Raw genomic sequence first — 16892 nt, 5'->3', positions numbered from 1 at the left:
CCACCATGTAGCAGAGGCATCTGACCTAATCTGGATGGTAAGAGAAGATTTCCCTGAGAAAGTGGAAAGTGAGACTTGAGAGACGAATAGGCATGAGGAAGGTAAAGGGGCCAAGCCTGGGGTGGGCTTAAGAGTGACCCAGGCATAGTCAATCGGCATAACATAGTTCTTAAAGTTGATGTATTACCTCCCAGTATGTTGAGTAGTGTCTGGGGGTCTGAAAAGCTTACGAGTAGCCATCTAAGATACAACTATTGGTCTTTACTTGTCTGGTACAAAAGAGAAAGAAGTAAACACAAGAATCAGAGAAAGAACTGGACTATGGGACTGTCTACATGAACCACTGCCTCCTCGCCCTTGACATGAGAAGAACTAGATGGTACCTGGCAACCACTACTGAACATTCTAATAAAGAACATGATAAATGAATAAATAAGGGAGAAAAATGTGGAACACAACTTCAGATTCTTAAAAAATCCTATTGAAGCTGAAGGAGTCCCCAAGACTATGGCCCTGAGTTACTTTTCAAATCTTGAATTGCAACTATCCAGTGAAGTCACCTTTAAACTAAAAGTCACCTTTAAAATAAATAACAGTTTAGCCCAATGAATAAAGGCTGTCACCCGTGAGTACCGGGTTTTTAAAAACAATTTTTTTAATTATCTATATAAAACCAAAGGGTCAACAGCTATCACTTTAAAGCGTAGGTGAGAAGGTTGTGGAGATAAAGTCAATGGAAGTAAAACAACTAGGACAGAAACAATGAGAACGTTGACACAATGTGAAGAATGTAACCAGTATCACTGATCATTACGTCTAGAAACTGTGGAATGAGGGTGCATTCATTTCCACCAAAAATAATACAGAAAAAAAAAAGGGTGACCCTGGCAATCACTGGATGCATGAGAGAATGCCAGAGAGGCTGTGGCTCATCGCTGAGGATGGAAAGTAAGCAGAGGTAGACAGTGCAGGGCCTTGAAGAGAGCATTCAGGGTTTTGGATTCATCCTAAGAGAAATAGGAAATTGCTGATGCATTTTTAAAAGAATATAATTTAATTTTTAGAAGATCGCATTATTTGGAGATGGCTGGAAGGTGCAGGATAGGATGCCGGGTTGAAGGGGACCTCGGGCAACAGAACCCCTTGTACAGGGGAGGGTCACAGTCAGTAAAACACAGTCAGTAAAACATAATTTATGTTCAAAACACACACAACACGATACCACATTTGCTTTGAGTACATGTAATAATATCAGGAAATGCTCTAGAAAGTTAAACACCAAAATCATATTCATGGTTACTTTTGGGCAGGGTCAGGCAGACCAGAATAGGGAGTTAATCAAGTGGGATTGTGGTTTTATCTGTCTTTTTTTTTTTTTTTTGGAGGATTTCTTTTGCTTGTAAGGAGACAAGATCATGTATCCTAAGAAACAGAGCTTTTTAATTATTTTTTTTAAAAAGTGAGGATGGCACACAAGTATTGGTCTCTGTCCATCTGGAAAACATGAGAAAGAAGGGAACCCAAGAATCAGAGAAGGAACTGGACTACAGGGCTAACTGTCTATATGAACCACTGCCTCCTCCAACCTTGAGACCAGAAGGAACTACACGGTACCCAGTTACCACTTCCAAACGTTCTGATCAGGGACACAACAGATGGATCCTGATATAAAGGGAGAAAAATGTGGAAGAAAACTTTAAATTCTTAAAGAATCCAGACTTACTGTGCCTATTGAGGCTAGAGGAGCCCCTAAGACAATGGCCATGAGTTACTTTTCAAACCTTGAATTAAAACTATCCCCTAAAGTCACCTTTAAACTAAGTAACAATTTAGCTCAAAAAGTAAGGATTGTCACACTTGAGTATTGCATAAACAAACAAAAAAAGTCACCTTTATAAGACCAAAGGGACAACAGCTATCTTTAAAGCACAGATGAGAAGGTTGTGGGACAGGTAGCTTAAGTTAATGGGAGTGAAGCAACAAGAACAGAAATAAGGATAATGTTGACACACTATGAATAATGTAACTAATAATTATGTCTAGTAACTGTTGAATGGGAGTGGGTTTTGCTGTATATATATTTCACCAAAAATAAAATATTAATAAAAAGATAAAAGTGAGGCTGGCAGAAAGGAAGAGGGACAGGACTAGTGGAATAAAAAACTGTGTGTTCTGGATTGGTAATAGTTGTATGAAGTATTCCCAGAATTTTAAGTGTTCTGATTCTACATCCATCTTTTCGTTTTCTCAGATCTTCTCCTGGCATCCCTCTTACACTGCTCCTTCATTAACTGCAGAAAACAGGGGTTGATGGCAGCTCACGTTTTAGGGAGAAAGGGGTATGACCAAGAGTGGCAGGGAGGGATAAGACAAGCCACAAAAGACGCAGCCCAGCGGATGGCTGCTTCCTGTCAACAGTCAACTATTTCTGGCACGTAATTCCCATCCGGGGCGGGCACTGAGGCATCTGCCTAATGCTCGTCTCAGGCCCAGCACCATCTTAAAATTAGTTCATGGTTACATCCATAAAATTCATATGTCTACACAATTCATATCACCCTCATGAGACCTGTGGAATGTCTAATACTTTATGTACTTCACTATGCAAGCAAGCGTGTCTATTCTTGTAACAAAGTATACCCTAGAAATGAAAATGAATTACTATTAACGAGCAAATCAGGACCTAGCCCATGTAGAACTTGAAGTCCAATGAAGCTGCTTTATGCCATGATTATGAAGAAAATATGGGTACAATAAAGTAAATCAAAATTCACCTAGATGAAAAGTAAATTCGTGTAGCACAAATAACAATTTAATTTTTTTTTTTATGAAAACAAAGTTTTCCTAAGCAAAAACAAAATATCAAAGCAAGGTTTTAATTGCATCTCTCTCTATCTATATGGGGAGACCTGATGGTGTAGTGGTTAAGAGCTACGGCTCCTAATCAAAAGGTCGGCTGTTTGAATCCACCAGCTGCTCCTTGGAAACCCTATGAGGCAGTTCTACTCTGTCCTGTAGGGTCACTATGAATTGGAACCGACTCAATGGCAATGCGTGTATATAAACTCGCTGCCGTCGAGTCGATTCCGACTCATAGCGACCCTATAGGACAGAGTAGAATTGCCCCATAGAGTTTCCAAGGAGCACGTTGTGGATTTGAACTGCTGACCTTTTGGTTAGCAGCTGTAGCACTTAACCACTATGCCACCAGGGCTTCCATTGTGTATATACATGTGCGTGTGTGTGTGTGTGTCTATATACGTATATACTCAAAATTAGACTTCAAATAACCAATCTTTTTGTACGATACCTAGAAACTACGCACAATTCTGAAAAAGGTTAGTGCTACAAGACAATAAAAAAAAGCATCAATAAAAAGATGTAAATTCAAAGAAAAGAGTATTACTAGGGTCATGATGTTTAAAGGGACTAGGTCTGTCTGCATGAGCAATTATCAACGAGGAAAGCTTGTGCCATTCTCCACTGTGGTTACCACAGCCACTTCTGCTTTTGAAACACAAGCAATTAGACAAATCTAAGAAGAACTGATTAGTTGGGATAAAGGGGAAACCTGGCTGTATATTAATTACAGTGGCAGAGGAAAAAAAGAACATTCACCAAACTGATCTCTTAAACAATCTGGTTTAAAATAAAACTCAGGGTAATTATGATAAATCTTCACAAGAGAGAACAAAATGTTGAGTACTAATTAAAGGGAAACATTAAAAATTGCATCCACACACACATGCATACACATATTTTAAACTAAATATCATTTCATTTGAAGTTTCTACTTGGGAAAAGGGTTTGCTTCTAGTAAACTCACCTCCGTGTTCCAGAAATACTCGGACACACCTCTCTTTGCCTCTTGCTGCGGAGAAATGAAGCAGGGTCCAGCCATTAGCATCTCGGCCATTTGGAGAATAGCCTTGCTCTAACATCTTTCGTACGGTGTGAACATCCCCAGCAGCCACTGCAGCCTGAATCTGCAGTTCTTCCTGGAGTTCAGGGTTCCTCCGGCAATGGTGGTGTAACATCCTAGCTGAGTCCACTTTTCACCAAGGATTCATTAGGTCACAGGGATCAGCCTTTAAGGGCAAAATGCATGACATTTAGAATAACTGGCACCTGTGTCCATTAAATAACAAAAAATTTTCCACTGCTAAATCACGTAAACTTTAGTAATAATAGCTCGTACTATGACTAATTAATAAACATGTATATGTTCAGATCAAAACTTCCAGCAATTTCCCTAAGATTACAAAGAATTTCAAAAAGAAACCCAGGCTTAAATCTCTGAACTCCTAAAATGAAATTTCTCTCGTGGCCTTCTAAAACACTCAAAGCAAACAACATATGAACATAACATCATTATTTTAAATAAAATGGGGGTGACACTAGGCAGCAAAAGATGAGGTAAACAGAGGAGTCAGACGAAGACCCACCTTAGAAGTTCTGATTTAGCTGATGCACCACTGATGAGATTTAAGTAATATGCCATTCAAGGGTCTGAGTTAGTAAACAAGGAGCATCAAATCCACAACTCGTAGACGTACAGCCAGTCACTGTCAAGCCTGACTCATGGCGACCCCATGTGTTTCAGAGTACAACTGTGCTCACAGGGTTTTCAATGGCTACAAGCTTACAGATATGTATCATCAGCTCTTTCTTCTGAGGTGCCTGTGGGTGGATGTGAACCACCAACCTCTCAGTTAGCTGCAGAGCACACAACCATCTGGACCACTCAGAGACTCCTAAGGACTCTTAACTAAGCATTAAAAAAAAAAAAAGCAAAACTCTTTAGGGTCCATTCCTAAAGTATTTCAACTATATTTTATTTATTTTCAGTCCAAAGGGTGGAAGGTTTGGGGTGCAGAGAGGGAAGGGTGTGGGAGGGGTTAAATAAATCAGAGTAAAATGTTTAGATGATATTTACCTTTCTTTTGCTTACTTCTGCTCCACTTTCTACTCTCCCCACTGTGTTATCTGATGCCACATCCTCTTCTACACTTCTCTAATTTGTTTTTCAGATGTTTTACTCTACATTCAGAGTTGTTGTTAGGTGCCGTGGAGTCGGTTCCGACTCACAGCGACTCTATGTACAACAGAATGAAACACTGCCCAGTCCTGTGCCATCCTCACAATCATTGCTATGTTTCAGCACACTGTTACAGCCACCGTGTCAATCCACCTCATTGAGGGTCTTCCTCTTTTTCACTGAACATCCTACTTTACCAAGCATGACGTCCTTCTCCAGGGACTGCTGCCTCCTGACAACATGAGATGAAGTCTTACCATCCTTACTTCTAAGGAGTATTCTGGTGGTGCTTCTTCCAAGACAGATCTGTTCATTCTTTTGGCTGCCCATGGTATATTCGATATGCTTTGCCAACTACATAATTCAAAGACATCAATTCTCCCATCTTTATTCATTTTCCAGCTTTTGCATGCATACGAGGTGACTGAAAATACCATGGCTTGGGTCAGGCACACCTTAGTTCTCAAAGTGAGATCCTTGCTTTTCAGAACTGTAAAGAGGTCTTTTGCAGCAGATTCGCCCATCATAATACATCATCTCATTTCTTGACGGCTGCTTCCATGGGCGTTGACTGTGGATCCAAGTAAAATGAAATTCTTTACAACTTCAATCTTTTCTCCATTTATCATGATGTTGCTTATTGGTCCAGTTATGAGGATTTTTGCTTTCTTTATGTTTAGGTGCAATCCATACTGAAGGCTGTAGTCTTTATTTTCATCAGGAAGTGCTTCAAGTGCTCTTCACTTTCAGCAAGCAAGACCATGTCATCTGCGTATTGCAGGTTGTTAATGCATCCTTCTCCAATCCTGCTGTCATGCTCTTCTTTGTATAGTCCAGCTTCTGGGATTATTTGCTCAGCATACACCCCTGACCCATACCTTTTCTAACTTTAAACCATGTAGTTACCCCTTGTTCTGTTCAAAAGACTGCCTCTTGGTTCCTGAGTACAATAAGTGCTCTGGAATTCCTATTTTTCACAATGTTATCCATAGTTTATCGCAATCCAGAGAGCTGAATGTCTCTGCATAGTCAATAAAACACGGGCAAACATCTTTCTGGTATTCTCCGCATTCAGCCAGGATCCATCTGACGTCAGCAATTATATTCCTCATTCCACATCCTCCTCTGAACCTGGCTTGAATTTTTGGCAGTTCCCTGTCGATGCATGCTGCAACTGTTTTTGGATGATCTTTATCAAAATTTTACTTGTGTGTGATATTAATGATATTATTCAACAATTTCTGCATTCTGTTGGATCTCTGCATTCGTTTGCTGAAACATCTCAAGTGGTACTCCTTCAATTCCTGGAGCCTTGTTTTTCGCCAATGCCTTCAGCACAGCTTGGGCTTTTTCCTTCAGTACCATCAGTTCTTGATCGTATACTACCTCCCAAGATGGTCAAACGTCCACCAATTGTTTCTGGTACAGTGAGTCTCTATATTCCTTCAACATTGCAACTCGAGGCTTGAATTTTTTCTTTAGTTCCTTCAGTTTGAGAAATGCTGAGTGTGTTCTTCTCTTTTGGTTTTCTAACTCCAGGTCCTTGCACATTTCATTATAATTCTTTATTTTGCCTTCTCCGGCTACCCTTTGAAATTTTCTGTTCAGTAATTCTACTGCATCATTTCTTCTATCCGCTTTAGCTACTCTACATTCGAGAGCAAGTTTCAGAGTCTCTTCTGACACAGATTTTGGTTTTTTCTTTCTTTCTTTTCTTTTCAATGGCCTTTTGCCTTCTTCACCTATGTTGCCCTTGATGCCAGTCCACAACTCCTCTCGTCTTCGGTCACTAGTGGTCAATGCGTCAAATCTATTCTTGAGATGGTCTCTAAGTTCGTATTTTGGCTGTCATGGATTATGCAAAGTAGCACAATTCAAATATTCAAAGCAGCAAGATCATTTAAGACTATAAGAACCTAAGCAACCTGTTTGATTAACCACACGAAATATTATTTTAAAGGAAATGTGGTACAATTGCTTCCCACTCTCTGTAATAGGTCACAAAAGCGCTTGAATCCAATATAAAATGAGCTCTCCTTCGTGCAAACAGGAAAAGTCTAAATTAAATTGGTGGAAGTTTGCACCTTTTATGTGTGTCTATACAAAAGAAATTTTTTTGATGAGTTTTTTAAAGTTGTAAGTAAATACAGAAATTTTAACTAACATGTAAAAGAGCTTCTAGAAAGGCATTCTATCTGGGCTAATTTTAAGAAACAGATTACACTCGTCTCTTAATTAGTAGCCTCCAGTTCCAAAAATAAACAATGTATGTGATAAAACCCTTTCAAGACATTTTGTTCTCATGTGTAGGGTAGACATTTCCTGATAATCTCGTTACCAATAATACCTTATCCTGCCGAACTTCCTATTAGACATGATACAAAGGTAAACTTAAGCATAGCTCACGTCAAATCGTCACGGTTTAAAGAGCATATTCAAATGCCCTATGTTTTATACATAGAAAATGGTGTCCTTACACATGCATAAGTGACATAATTTAAAAATAGCAGCCTAATGCTACAAATAGCTATTTCCTCAGAGAAAATCCGGAAACAAAAGATTTCCTGATAATGTGTGTGAGGGGGCAATCTTTCCAACAAGCCGAGCTATGGTCTTCTCCGCTCCTCCCCTGCTAGCATCTTTAGGCTTCAAAACAAACCATCCCCTTATCCCCCTCACCTAATAGTTTGTCTAAATAAGCAGCAGGGTTTCAGAGATATAATTCCAGGCTTGGCACCCACATGTCTGACCCACCAACCACCTTGCCTCAGTGGTCAGGTGGGAAGATCTACGTCGTGCCCTGTGTAGTGCGTGTGTGAGTGTGCCTGTGTGTGTGTGCCTGTGAGTGTGAGTGTGCCTGTGTGTGCCTGTGTGAGCGTGCCTGCGTGCGCGCTGCATGTCACGTAGGCTTTGGAGGTATAAAAATGGCTGGAGGAGGGACTTTCGGAGTCCCTCAGCTAAGGTGCTTGGTGGGAACACATAGCAATTTTCTCTTCCCACCTAACTAAGCCTACCTAGCCAGGGAGGACTGGCTGAAGGCAGACCCTGTTAGTCCCCTGTCTCCAGTACAAAGTGGAACACGGCGTAGAAGAGTCAGCATCTCCACCTGGACAGCCGTTTACAAGTCATGGGCAGGGCTGACTCAAAATGGATCCGTACTGCTCTGGAGTGCTGTGTGCTTCTTGTTGTCAGTAGTAAAATCTACTTTCCATGAGCATCTTGTGGGATTCAGAGGCATCTTGTGTTCCAGGAACACTGTGTGTGTTTAGGCTCCGATCAGAAGGACATGATATTCATGGAAGAATCACTATTAGCAATCGGTCCCCTTTCTCTAATGGCCGTCTGGCTATTTAGGGATCCAGGGCAATCTGTGAGTGCATCGCAATTTGTTTTCTTAATAAACATCTTTTTCCCCCATTTCATCACTTACTTTTTCTACTGACACTGCAATTAAGTCCCTTGTCTTAAAAACTTTAAATCCAAGAATCCTTTAGAATAGTTTTTACTTTTTAATGCCTTAAGAAAAAATGTTGATGACCATCAGGAGAAATTAATGATATTATTATATTCTTATTACAATCATCGTAATAAGCATGTTTGAATGTGATGATTGTCTTAGAGCTTAAATGAAACCTACCATGCAAGGAAAACATTCAAGCATTATCAAAGCAAACCCGGATTTCTTTGAGTGAGTGCCGCGTTTAGGATGTATCAGCTGACGCAACAGAGAAAAGTAAAAGCTAAATGGTTCTTCCCCAAGACAGCAGAGATGAGTCTGAATCCAGCCCTAAAACTTACCTTACGATCGAGTGTCCCTTGTCTTGGTATAGGTGTTGCCTAACAACCATTGTGCACATACAGCATCGTGGAGAGGGGGCTCAGTGTGTGTCCAGACTACAGACCGTAAGCTTTCTTAACCTGAAGTCAAGAAAAAATAACAATCAAAGGAAAATTCCTAAAAAGAACAATCATAGCTGCCTGCAGAGTCTACCCTTAAAAAAAAAAAAAAAAGATGAGCTTAAATTTCAGCACTTCAGAACATCTACAGAGTAGAAAAAGAACTCAGATCGATCTTAGAGAAAGTTATCGCACTATGTATTTTAATCTTCGAGGTGCTTTTTTTTTTTGAAAAGGCAGCTTTTTTAAATAAGAGTAACCATGGGAAAAAATGTACATACTTGGAATTTGGATGTAAGTACAGATTCTTCTTTCTCTTCTATTCAGAATACGTATTTCCAGATTTACTTCATTTGAACAACTTTTTAACTGCCAGTCAATCCATGCTCTTCCTAAATAGGACTAAAGTGAGAATATGTGTATTCATTTATGGTGGCCGGATACAAAATGAAATGTATGAAGACTAAGGAAGATTGTATCTTTAAAGGTTGGTTCTTCATATGTCCTAAAGGCATCATGTTAATCACTTTGAAATTACCATTTTTTTTTTTATGTATGCACCAAAGTCCCTGAGTGGCGCAAACTGTTTGCACTAGACTACTAACCTAGAGGGTGGTGACAGGAAGCCATGCAGCGTTGCCACGGAAGGAAGGCCTGGTGATCTGCTTCCACAACAATTATAGCTACGACAACCCTATGGAGTGGTTCCACTCTATAATACACGGGATCCCCATGATTCAGAACTGACTTGATGGCAACACATTTGGGTTTTTTTGTTTTTACATACACGTCAGGTTATGCAAAGCATTAACAACAGTTGTGTTGGCTCGCCACTATGAGTTCTGAAAGGACACTTTCTACATCTAAGAGAAAAAGGATCTTCCTCCCTGTCAAATCCTAGCTCTGTGAATTCCATTAAGGATAAGGACCTCCACAAAGAAAACTATCACACGATACATCAGAATCGCTCTAAGAATTACTTATGGGGAGAGCTGTTGCCCCATTCTGGTGGCTTTGGGTGTGCCAAGCCCTCCACCACTTAAACTTTCTGGCAGAGAGAGGTCGGGCTAGCTGGCGACCTGATGTGTTGTGGGCAAAAGCAGTAGTCGTAGTTGCTACCAGCTGCAAACCATCTGAACTACACAAATTGACCAATTTTCGACCAATCCAAATCCGTACAGTCCATTTGTAACCTTTCTTCTTGTCACACCTTATTTTTCCTTGTCAAACTTCCCCAAAGGTCAAAGGCTTTGCCGACTTTCACTTGGAAATAAAACTTGGTCTAAAACTATGTGTACTATTCCTAAATAGAATAAATAATTTCTATTATTTCCAATAAATGACACAATCAGAATGCCACCTACATGGCAAGCTGTAAAAAATACATTTCCTTACAGAAATGGCTGATTCTAAGACTAGGGCAGGAAATACACAAGATGAGCCTGGAGTATTTTTTAGCGCCAGAAAGTAAGAAAGCACACACATAAAAGCACAATGACAGGGTATATCAAAGGGCCAAAGCTAGAACAATTTGAGTGACAAAATAAAGGTGTACTTGATTGTAACTCAACATACAAAATAAATACCAGCAAGTCTGTATCGATATTCTCTATTCGTCCCTCAAGGAGATGAAGCGTAACTCCCCACACGCCATAAGTGTGGACTGTGCATAGCGATGTCATTCCAAAGAGTACAGTAAAGAAAGGTGAGAAAAAGAATAACTTTACGGTGGAGAAACCAGACAAACGCTACCTCGGCCAGGTGACTAAGGTCAACATCTACGGTGACAAGTCACGTTGACAGAATGGTATGACAACTTAACTCTGTGAACCTTCTCCCCAAAGCCCATAACCTCAGCCTAATCATTAGATTAACATCAGACAAATTCCAATTGAGGGTCATTCTACAAAATACTCGACAAGTACACCCTTGAAAACTGTCAAGGTCATTAAAAACAAGGACAGTCTGAGAAACTGTCACTGCCAATAGGAGCCTAAGGAGACATGACAACTACATGTAATGTGATATGCTGGATGGGATCCTGGAACAGAAAAAGAACACTAGGTAAAAAAAAAAAAAAAAAAAAGTAATAGAACTATGGAAATCTGAAAAAACAGTGGCCTTTACTTAATAATAATATTGGTTCATAATCATGACAAATGTACCACACTAACGAAGATATTAATAAGAGAAAAATTGGGTATCAAGTATATGGGGACTCTCCGTACTGCCTTATTTTTCTAAAAACCTAAAACTATACTAAAAGTTCATTTTAAAAATGTAGGACAAGGCCTCCAATGGTGAGCCTCAGGCATTTCCACCAGGATATCTGGTCATCCTTCACATGAGCTATGTCATGGATTGAACTGTGTCCCACCAAAGTATGTTAACTTGGGCCATGATTCCCAGTATTCTGTGGTTGTCCTCCATTTTGTGATTGTAATTTTCCTGTATGTTGTAAATCCTGTGGTTAATGAGGCAAGATTAGATTATGTTAAAGAGAATATGGTGGCATTATAACACCCTTACTAAAGTCACATCCCTGATCCAATGTAAAGGAAGTTTCCCTGGGGTGTGGCCTGCACCACCTTTTATCCTACAACAGATAAAAGAAAAGGTAAGCAAGCAGAGAGGGGGGGACCTCATACCACCAAGAAAGCAGCACCAGGAGCACAGCATGTCCTTTGGACCTGGATCTCTGTGCCTGAGAAGCTCCTTGTCCAGGGGAACACTGAGGACAATGACCTTCCTCCAGGGCCGACAGAGAAAGCCTTCCCCTGGAGCTGACACCCTGAATTTGAACTTTGTAACCTACTAGAATGTGAGAGAATAAATTTCTTTGTTAAAACTATCTACTTGTGGTATTTCTGTTATAGCAGCACTAGATAACTAAGACAAGCTACATCTATATTTCCAGAACTAACATTACTGGATGTTACTGCTAAGTGTGTCCTCAACACCCTTTGCCTCCCAAGGGAAGTGGAAATGGTCGAACATGGTTTCAAGTCTGTAAGAAGCTGTGTTGTTTTGGGGTTCCATCCATCCAATATCACTTCCATGGAGGACTGTGGGGGTGAAGGGAAGGAGGATATGAGAGCTGGGGGTTGAGGAGGATATAAACTGACTAATAATACTGAAGCACTTACTGATAAAGATCAAAAACTACAGAGCCTTCTGTATGGATTATACCTCAACCTAAGGAAAACAAAAATCCTCACAACTGGACCAATAAGCAACTTCATGATAAATGGAGAAAATATTAAAGTTGTCAAGGATTTCATTTTACTTGGATCCACAATCAACACCCACGGAAGCAGCAGTCAAGAAATCAAACAACGTACTGCACAGGCAAATCTGCTACAAAGACCTCTTGAAAGTGTTGAAAAGCAAAGATATCACCTTGAGGACTGCGGTGCACCTGACCCAAACCATGGTATTTTCAATCACCTCATATGCATGCGAAAGCTGGAAAATGAATAAGGAAGACCGAAGAAGAGTTGACGCCTTTGAATTGTGGTGTTGGCAAGGAATACTGAATATACCATGGACTGCCAAAAAAAAATGAACAAATCTTTCTCAGAAGAAATACAGCCAGAATGACTCTTAGAAGTGAGGATGGTGAGACTTTGTCTCAGGTACTTTGGACATGTTATCAGGAGGTAGCAGTCCCTGGTAAAGGACATCATGCTTGGTAGAGTAGAGGGTCAGCAAAAAAAAGGAAGACCCTCAATGAGATGATGGACAGGGTGGCTGCCAACAATGGGGCTCGATCATAGGAACGATTGTGAGGATGGCGCAAGATCCAGCAGTGTTTTGTTCTGTCGTACATAAGGACTGCTATGAGTCAGAACCGACTCAACAGCACTTAATAACCACCACCAATGTTAAGGTAGGCTTTATCTTAAAGATAAAGTGACTGAATTATTTCTTCCCACAAGAAATACGCACTGGTTTAACTTGTGAAAATTCCTTATGTGCTACTTCAATCAAACGAATGTCTACTGAATGCCTGATAGGCGCTAAGCATAGTGCTAGGCCTAGGCACAGGCACTATCACTGGGTAATATTTTAATAAAAACTCTGCAAGCTTAAATAATTTTAGAAATTTTAAGATTATTTTTCCTTGTTCTGACAATACCAGGCGCTCTAAGTAATAACTATAAATTTAAACCATAGACACCTTCTTTATATGTACCCAGTACATCAGTCTTCACAGGAAAAAACACACACATACCACGTGCACATGATCACTGGAAGCTGCAATACCTTGAACCATGGGGGACAGTAATTCCTTACCAAGATATCTTGATAGTCCAAAGCATCTGACATGTAATTCAGTTTCTCTTGGTATTATTTTATGATTAACATGTAATAAGAGCGTAGCTGTTCGTGTACATATAAATAAGTGGGGGGGGGGGCGGGGGAAACAATCCACTGAATTAGAAAGTAAATACTACATCCAGTGGTAAATGTACCTGTTAAAAACTACAGAGAACTCCAGGTATGAGAATGGAAAAGAGCCTATTTCCTCTCAGGGGTGCAAGTCTAAAATCTGATAGCTCATGAAAGTCACCTATGGTAAATAAACAATAAATAAATGACTGATGACGGAGGTAATTTTCTAAATATTCATTGTAAATTGTTTTAAAGTAACGATGACTTGCGGACTCAGAACTCCTGATACTCTGAGGGTACAATCTTTACAAATTCCATCCCAGTCAAAAACACACACACGCGCGTACACACACACACACACACACCAGATTTCAGAATTACATCAAAATGAACCATTTCCCCAATGCATATTACTTTTATATAGGAAAACTTTTTGCCTAAGGTTAATATTGTGTTTAAATTTTGTTCATTTATCTTTTCCACACTACATGGGGTCAAAAGAAAACAGTCTAGGCTTCCCAGCTTTTATACTGTTGACCCTATTAGAAACTATAAATTTATGTAAATTAAACCCCTAGTTTAAAACTCTGGTTTCCTTAGAAATGACAAGCGAACATCATTTAAAACAAAAATTTCTTGTGTCACATAGTTAAAAAAAAAAAGTCTATATTCTTAAGTACGAAGAATAAAATAAACATACAAAAAATGTATTTAAGGTCTGTGCAAAATTATACATTGTCACCAAATATGGCGTCATGTTCCCAACTTCCTTTAGCATAAATGATTAGTCATTAATGGCTTTTGGCATTAAGAGTCCACACATTTTTGATTAAGGGATGCAAGTTAGAGCTGAGTTTCTGATTTCACACACTAGAAACAAGGTAACAGCTTGCTACTCAAAAAAGAAATGAGCATTTCCTTGCAAAGTAAACAGAAATACAGGACAGCAAGAAAATAAGATCAGCAGCTCCAACTGTATTAGCTCTGAGAAAAAAAAAAAAAATCCACCAATGGCCCAAAAGACCTAAGAGCAAAGACTGGCTCAGAAACACCGTAAGGCCCAATCAGTGTGTGCAATGTGGCTGACACGTATGCCGAGGAGCTCACCTTGTCTCATCAAGAGCTTGTAGCCCACAATGCATTTACAAGTGTCATGTAGTATTATCACTCAACAAAGTCGACTTAGTGCTTATGTTCCAAATCAAACAAGGGTATTCCTATTTTCCCCAAATTACCGGACCTCGCTGTATAACGTAAGGATTAATCATGCACGACTCATCCATAAGTCACCTAAGTTCCAGCAGAAGAAACAATTTTCATGAAATGTGGATGAGGCGACAAAGAAAATTTTACAAATCACTCATACAGACATAAAGTCAAAGTTTAAGCCACCAGTACAGTCATGCGTCACTTAACGTCCACTATACATTCTGTGAAATAGAACATTGCGTGATTCGGACCTTGTGAAACACCGTATCGTACACTCAGCAAAGCCACCTGGGATACCTTTTGTTTCACTTTCAAATGGATACTCCTTTGCCTCTTGCTATCACTAGCACTGGTTTTGCTGCGTTTGGGAGGCAGGATGCACTTCACAGTAATATTTTCAAAAGAGAATTAAACAGAGATAACGCAACAACATTCAAGAGATGATACGTGAGATTGGACGCTGCTGCCTACAAGTGAAAGCATGCACTCATACGGTAAACTTTTTACTTGTAAATAGGGAGAGTTCACATCAAAATAACGATAGAAAGTACAGGACAGTACTTACATAAACCAGTAATACAGGCGTTTGTTATGACAATCAAGACATACGTGTTATAGGTTAAATACAGCGCAACCACTTTGTATACTACAGACATGAGACATAGGTGTTGGGTGCAAGAAGCTGTTGCGTTAGTTACCTACGGTTATGTCTGCTATGTTCTGTTCTTCAATTAGAATTTCTGAATTCTATTATAACCTTATAAGAGCACAGACATATCTGTGATTGGACACTGTTCCAACAGACATTTATGCAGCACATGACTGCATTATAAATGAGTGCTTGCCGTTACCCTATTAATCCTATGTCTGGCAGTATCATCTTGCGGTGGTCTTGTGTGCCTTTGAGTCAATTCCGACTCACAGCAACCCTATAAAACAGAGTAGAACTGCCCACAGGGTTTCCTAGACTGCAATCTTTATGGGGAGTCCTGGTGGCGCAATAGTTAAGTGCTGGGCTGCTAAGCAAAAAATCAGTAGTTCGAACCCACCAGTGGCTCCGTGGGAGAAAAGACCTGGCAATCTACTCCCATAATGATTTCAGCCTAGGAAACCATATGGGGAAGTTCTACTCTGTCCTATTGGGCAACTGCAAGTTGAAATCGACTCCAAGGCATATAACAATCTTTATGGGAGCAGATCACCAGGTCTCTTCTTCCGTGGAGCCGCCAGTGGGCCCATCACTGAACAGCATCAATTTAAATCAATTTTTCTCCCTATGTGATTATAAATCTGTATTTGGTTACCAAATAAATTAGATGACTTTTTTTTTTTTAACCACATGACTGGCAAGTTAACTTACATGTTCAAAAAACATAAACTACCTAATGGGCTAAGTGGGTAAATTAATACTCAAATATTTTAAACGTTCGGCGTAACTTCAACCAAATATTCTCACTCATGCTGATATTAGGAGCATAACAGACGCTGACAATTTATAAATACCCCCTAACATTAAAAAGGAAATCTTGTTGCGCAGTGGTTGATAGGGCTGCTAACGAAAATGCTGGCAGTTTGAATCCACCAGCCACTCCTTGGAAACCCTGTGGGGCAGTTCTACTCGGTCCTATAGGGTTGCTGTGAGTCAGACTGACACAAAGGCCATGGTTTTTTGTTTTTTTTTTTTTTAATAACTTAAAAAACTATTAAAAGCTCAAAGGACCAATGAGATATAATTTAAGCAATGAGAAGGAACTGACTGGAAACCAGGGCAAAGCAGTGACCTCTTCTGACCTTACATGTTTGATTCTGGCCACAGACCTGGCTTCCTTACCACCTGGGGGTAGGAGGCAGACCCCTCAGAAATGAAACCTTCTTAGGGTTAAATATCAGAAAAAAAAATATTTCACTGAGAAGGCTTGAATGGAAAATACATATTTCATTTTTTCCTTTCAGCATACTTCAAATATTTTAGCATTTTTTAGAAGTCCTAAAGCAATCATTAGGTATCTCCCAGTGATTTCCATATTTAAATAACAAAAATTAGCCGTGTACTTTTACAGTCTGCTGAGTAGCTTTTACTGAAGTGAAGTTCTCAATTACCTTTGATTCCTTATATATACATATAAAAGCTATCCTAAGTTTTCATTGTGGAACAGTCATCTGTAGATACTGATTCTAAATCCTACTCAGTGAATATACTCTCACTTTTGGTGTCCAGTTCTAGGTCTTAAGACTCTGTAAACCCTTTAGAAGTATCTTTAACCATGTTGGGACAATTAAAAAGATCAATAAAGACATCAATTTCTTTTTGTGGAAGGCAGAAAGTCCAGTGTATCTGAGCAAAGATTTCTTG

General features: G+C 39.6%; 1 protein-coding gene across 2 annotated transcripts in view; it reads right to left on the bottom strand.

Moving 5' to 3' along the window:
• The window catches only part of ASB7 (ankyrin repeat and SOCS box containing 7), a 64721-nt gene that overhangs the window by 45471 nt on the left and 2358 nt on the right, over positions 1-16892 (bottom strand). Inside the window, exons 3-5 of one of the 2 annotated variants that reach the window (XM_049905493.1) lie at positions 9217-9337; positions 8837-8956; positions 3827-4088 (exon numbers count right to left, since the gene is read on the bottom strand). In XM_049905493.1, the coding sequence (XP_049761450.1) occupies positions 3827-4037 (211 nt within the window). In that variant the 5' untranslated portion in view covers positions 4038-4088; positions 8837-8956; positions 9217-9337. The remainder of the gene's footprint in view (positions 1-3826; positions 4089-8836; positions 8957-9216; positions 9338-16892) is intronic. The other variant, XM_049905492.1, reaches the window with a different exon arrangement.

This window comes from Elephas maximus, chromosome 13 (assembly GCF_024166365.1).
Source record: "Elephas maximus indicus isolate mEleMax1 chromosome 13, mEleMax1 primary haplotype, whole genome shotgun sequence".
NCBI classification, from domain to species: Eukaryota; Metazoa; Chordata; class Mammalia; order Proboscidea; family Elephantidae; genus Elephas; species Elephas maximus.
Note: the sequence above shows the minus strand (reverse complement) of the source record. Positions and strands in the feature narration are given on the sequence as shown.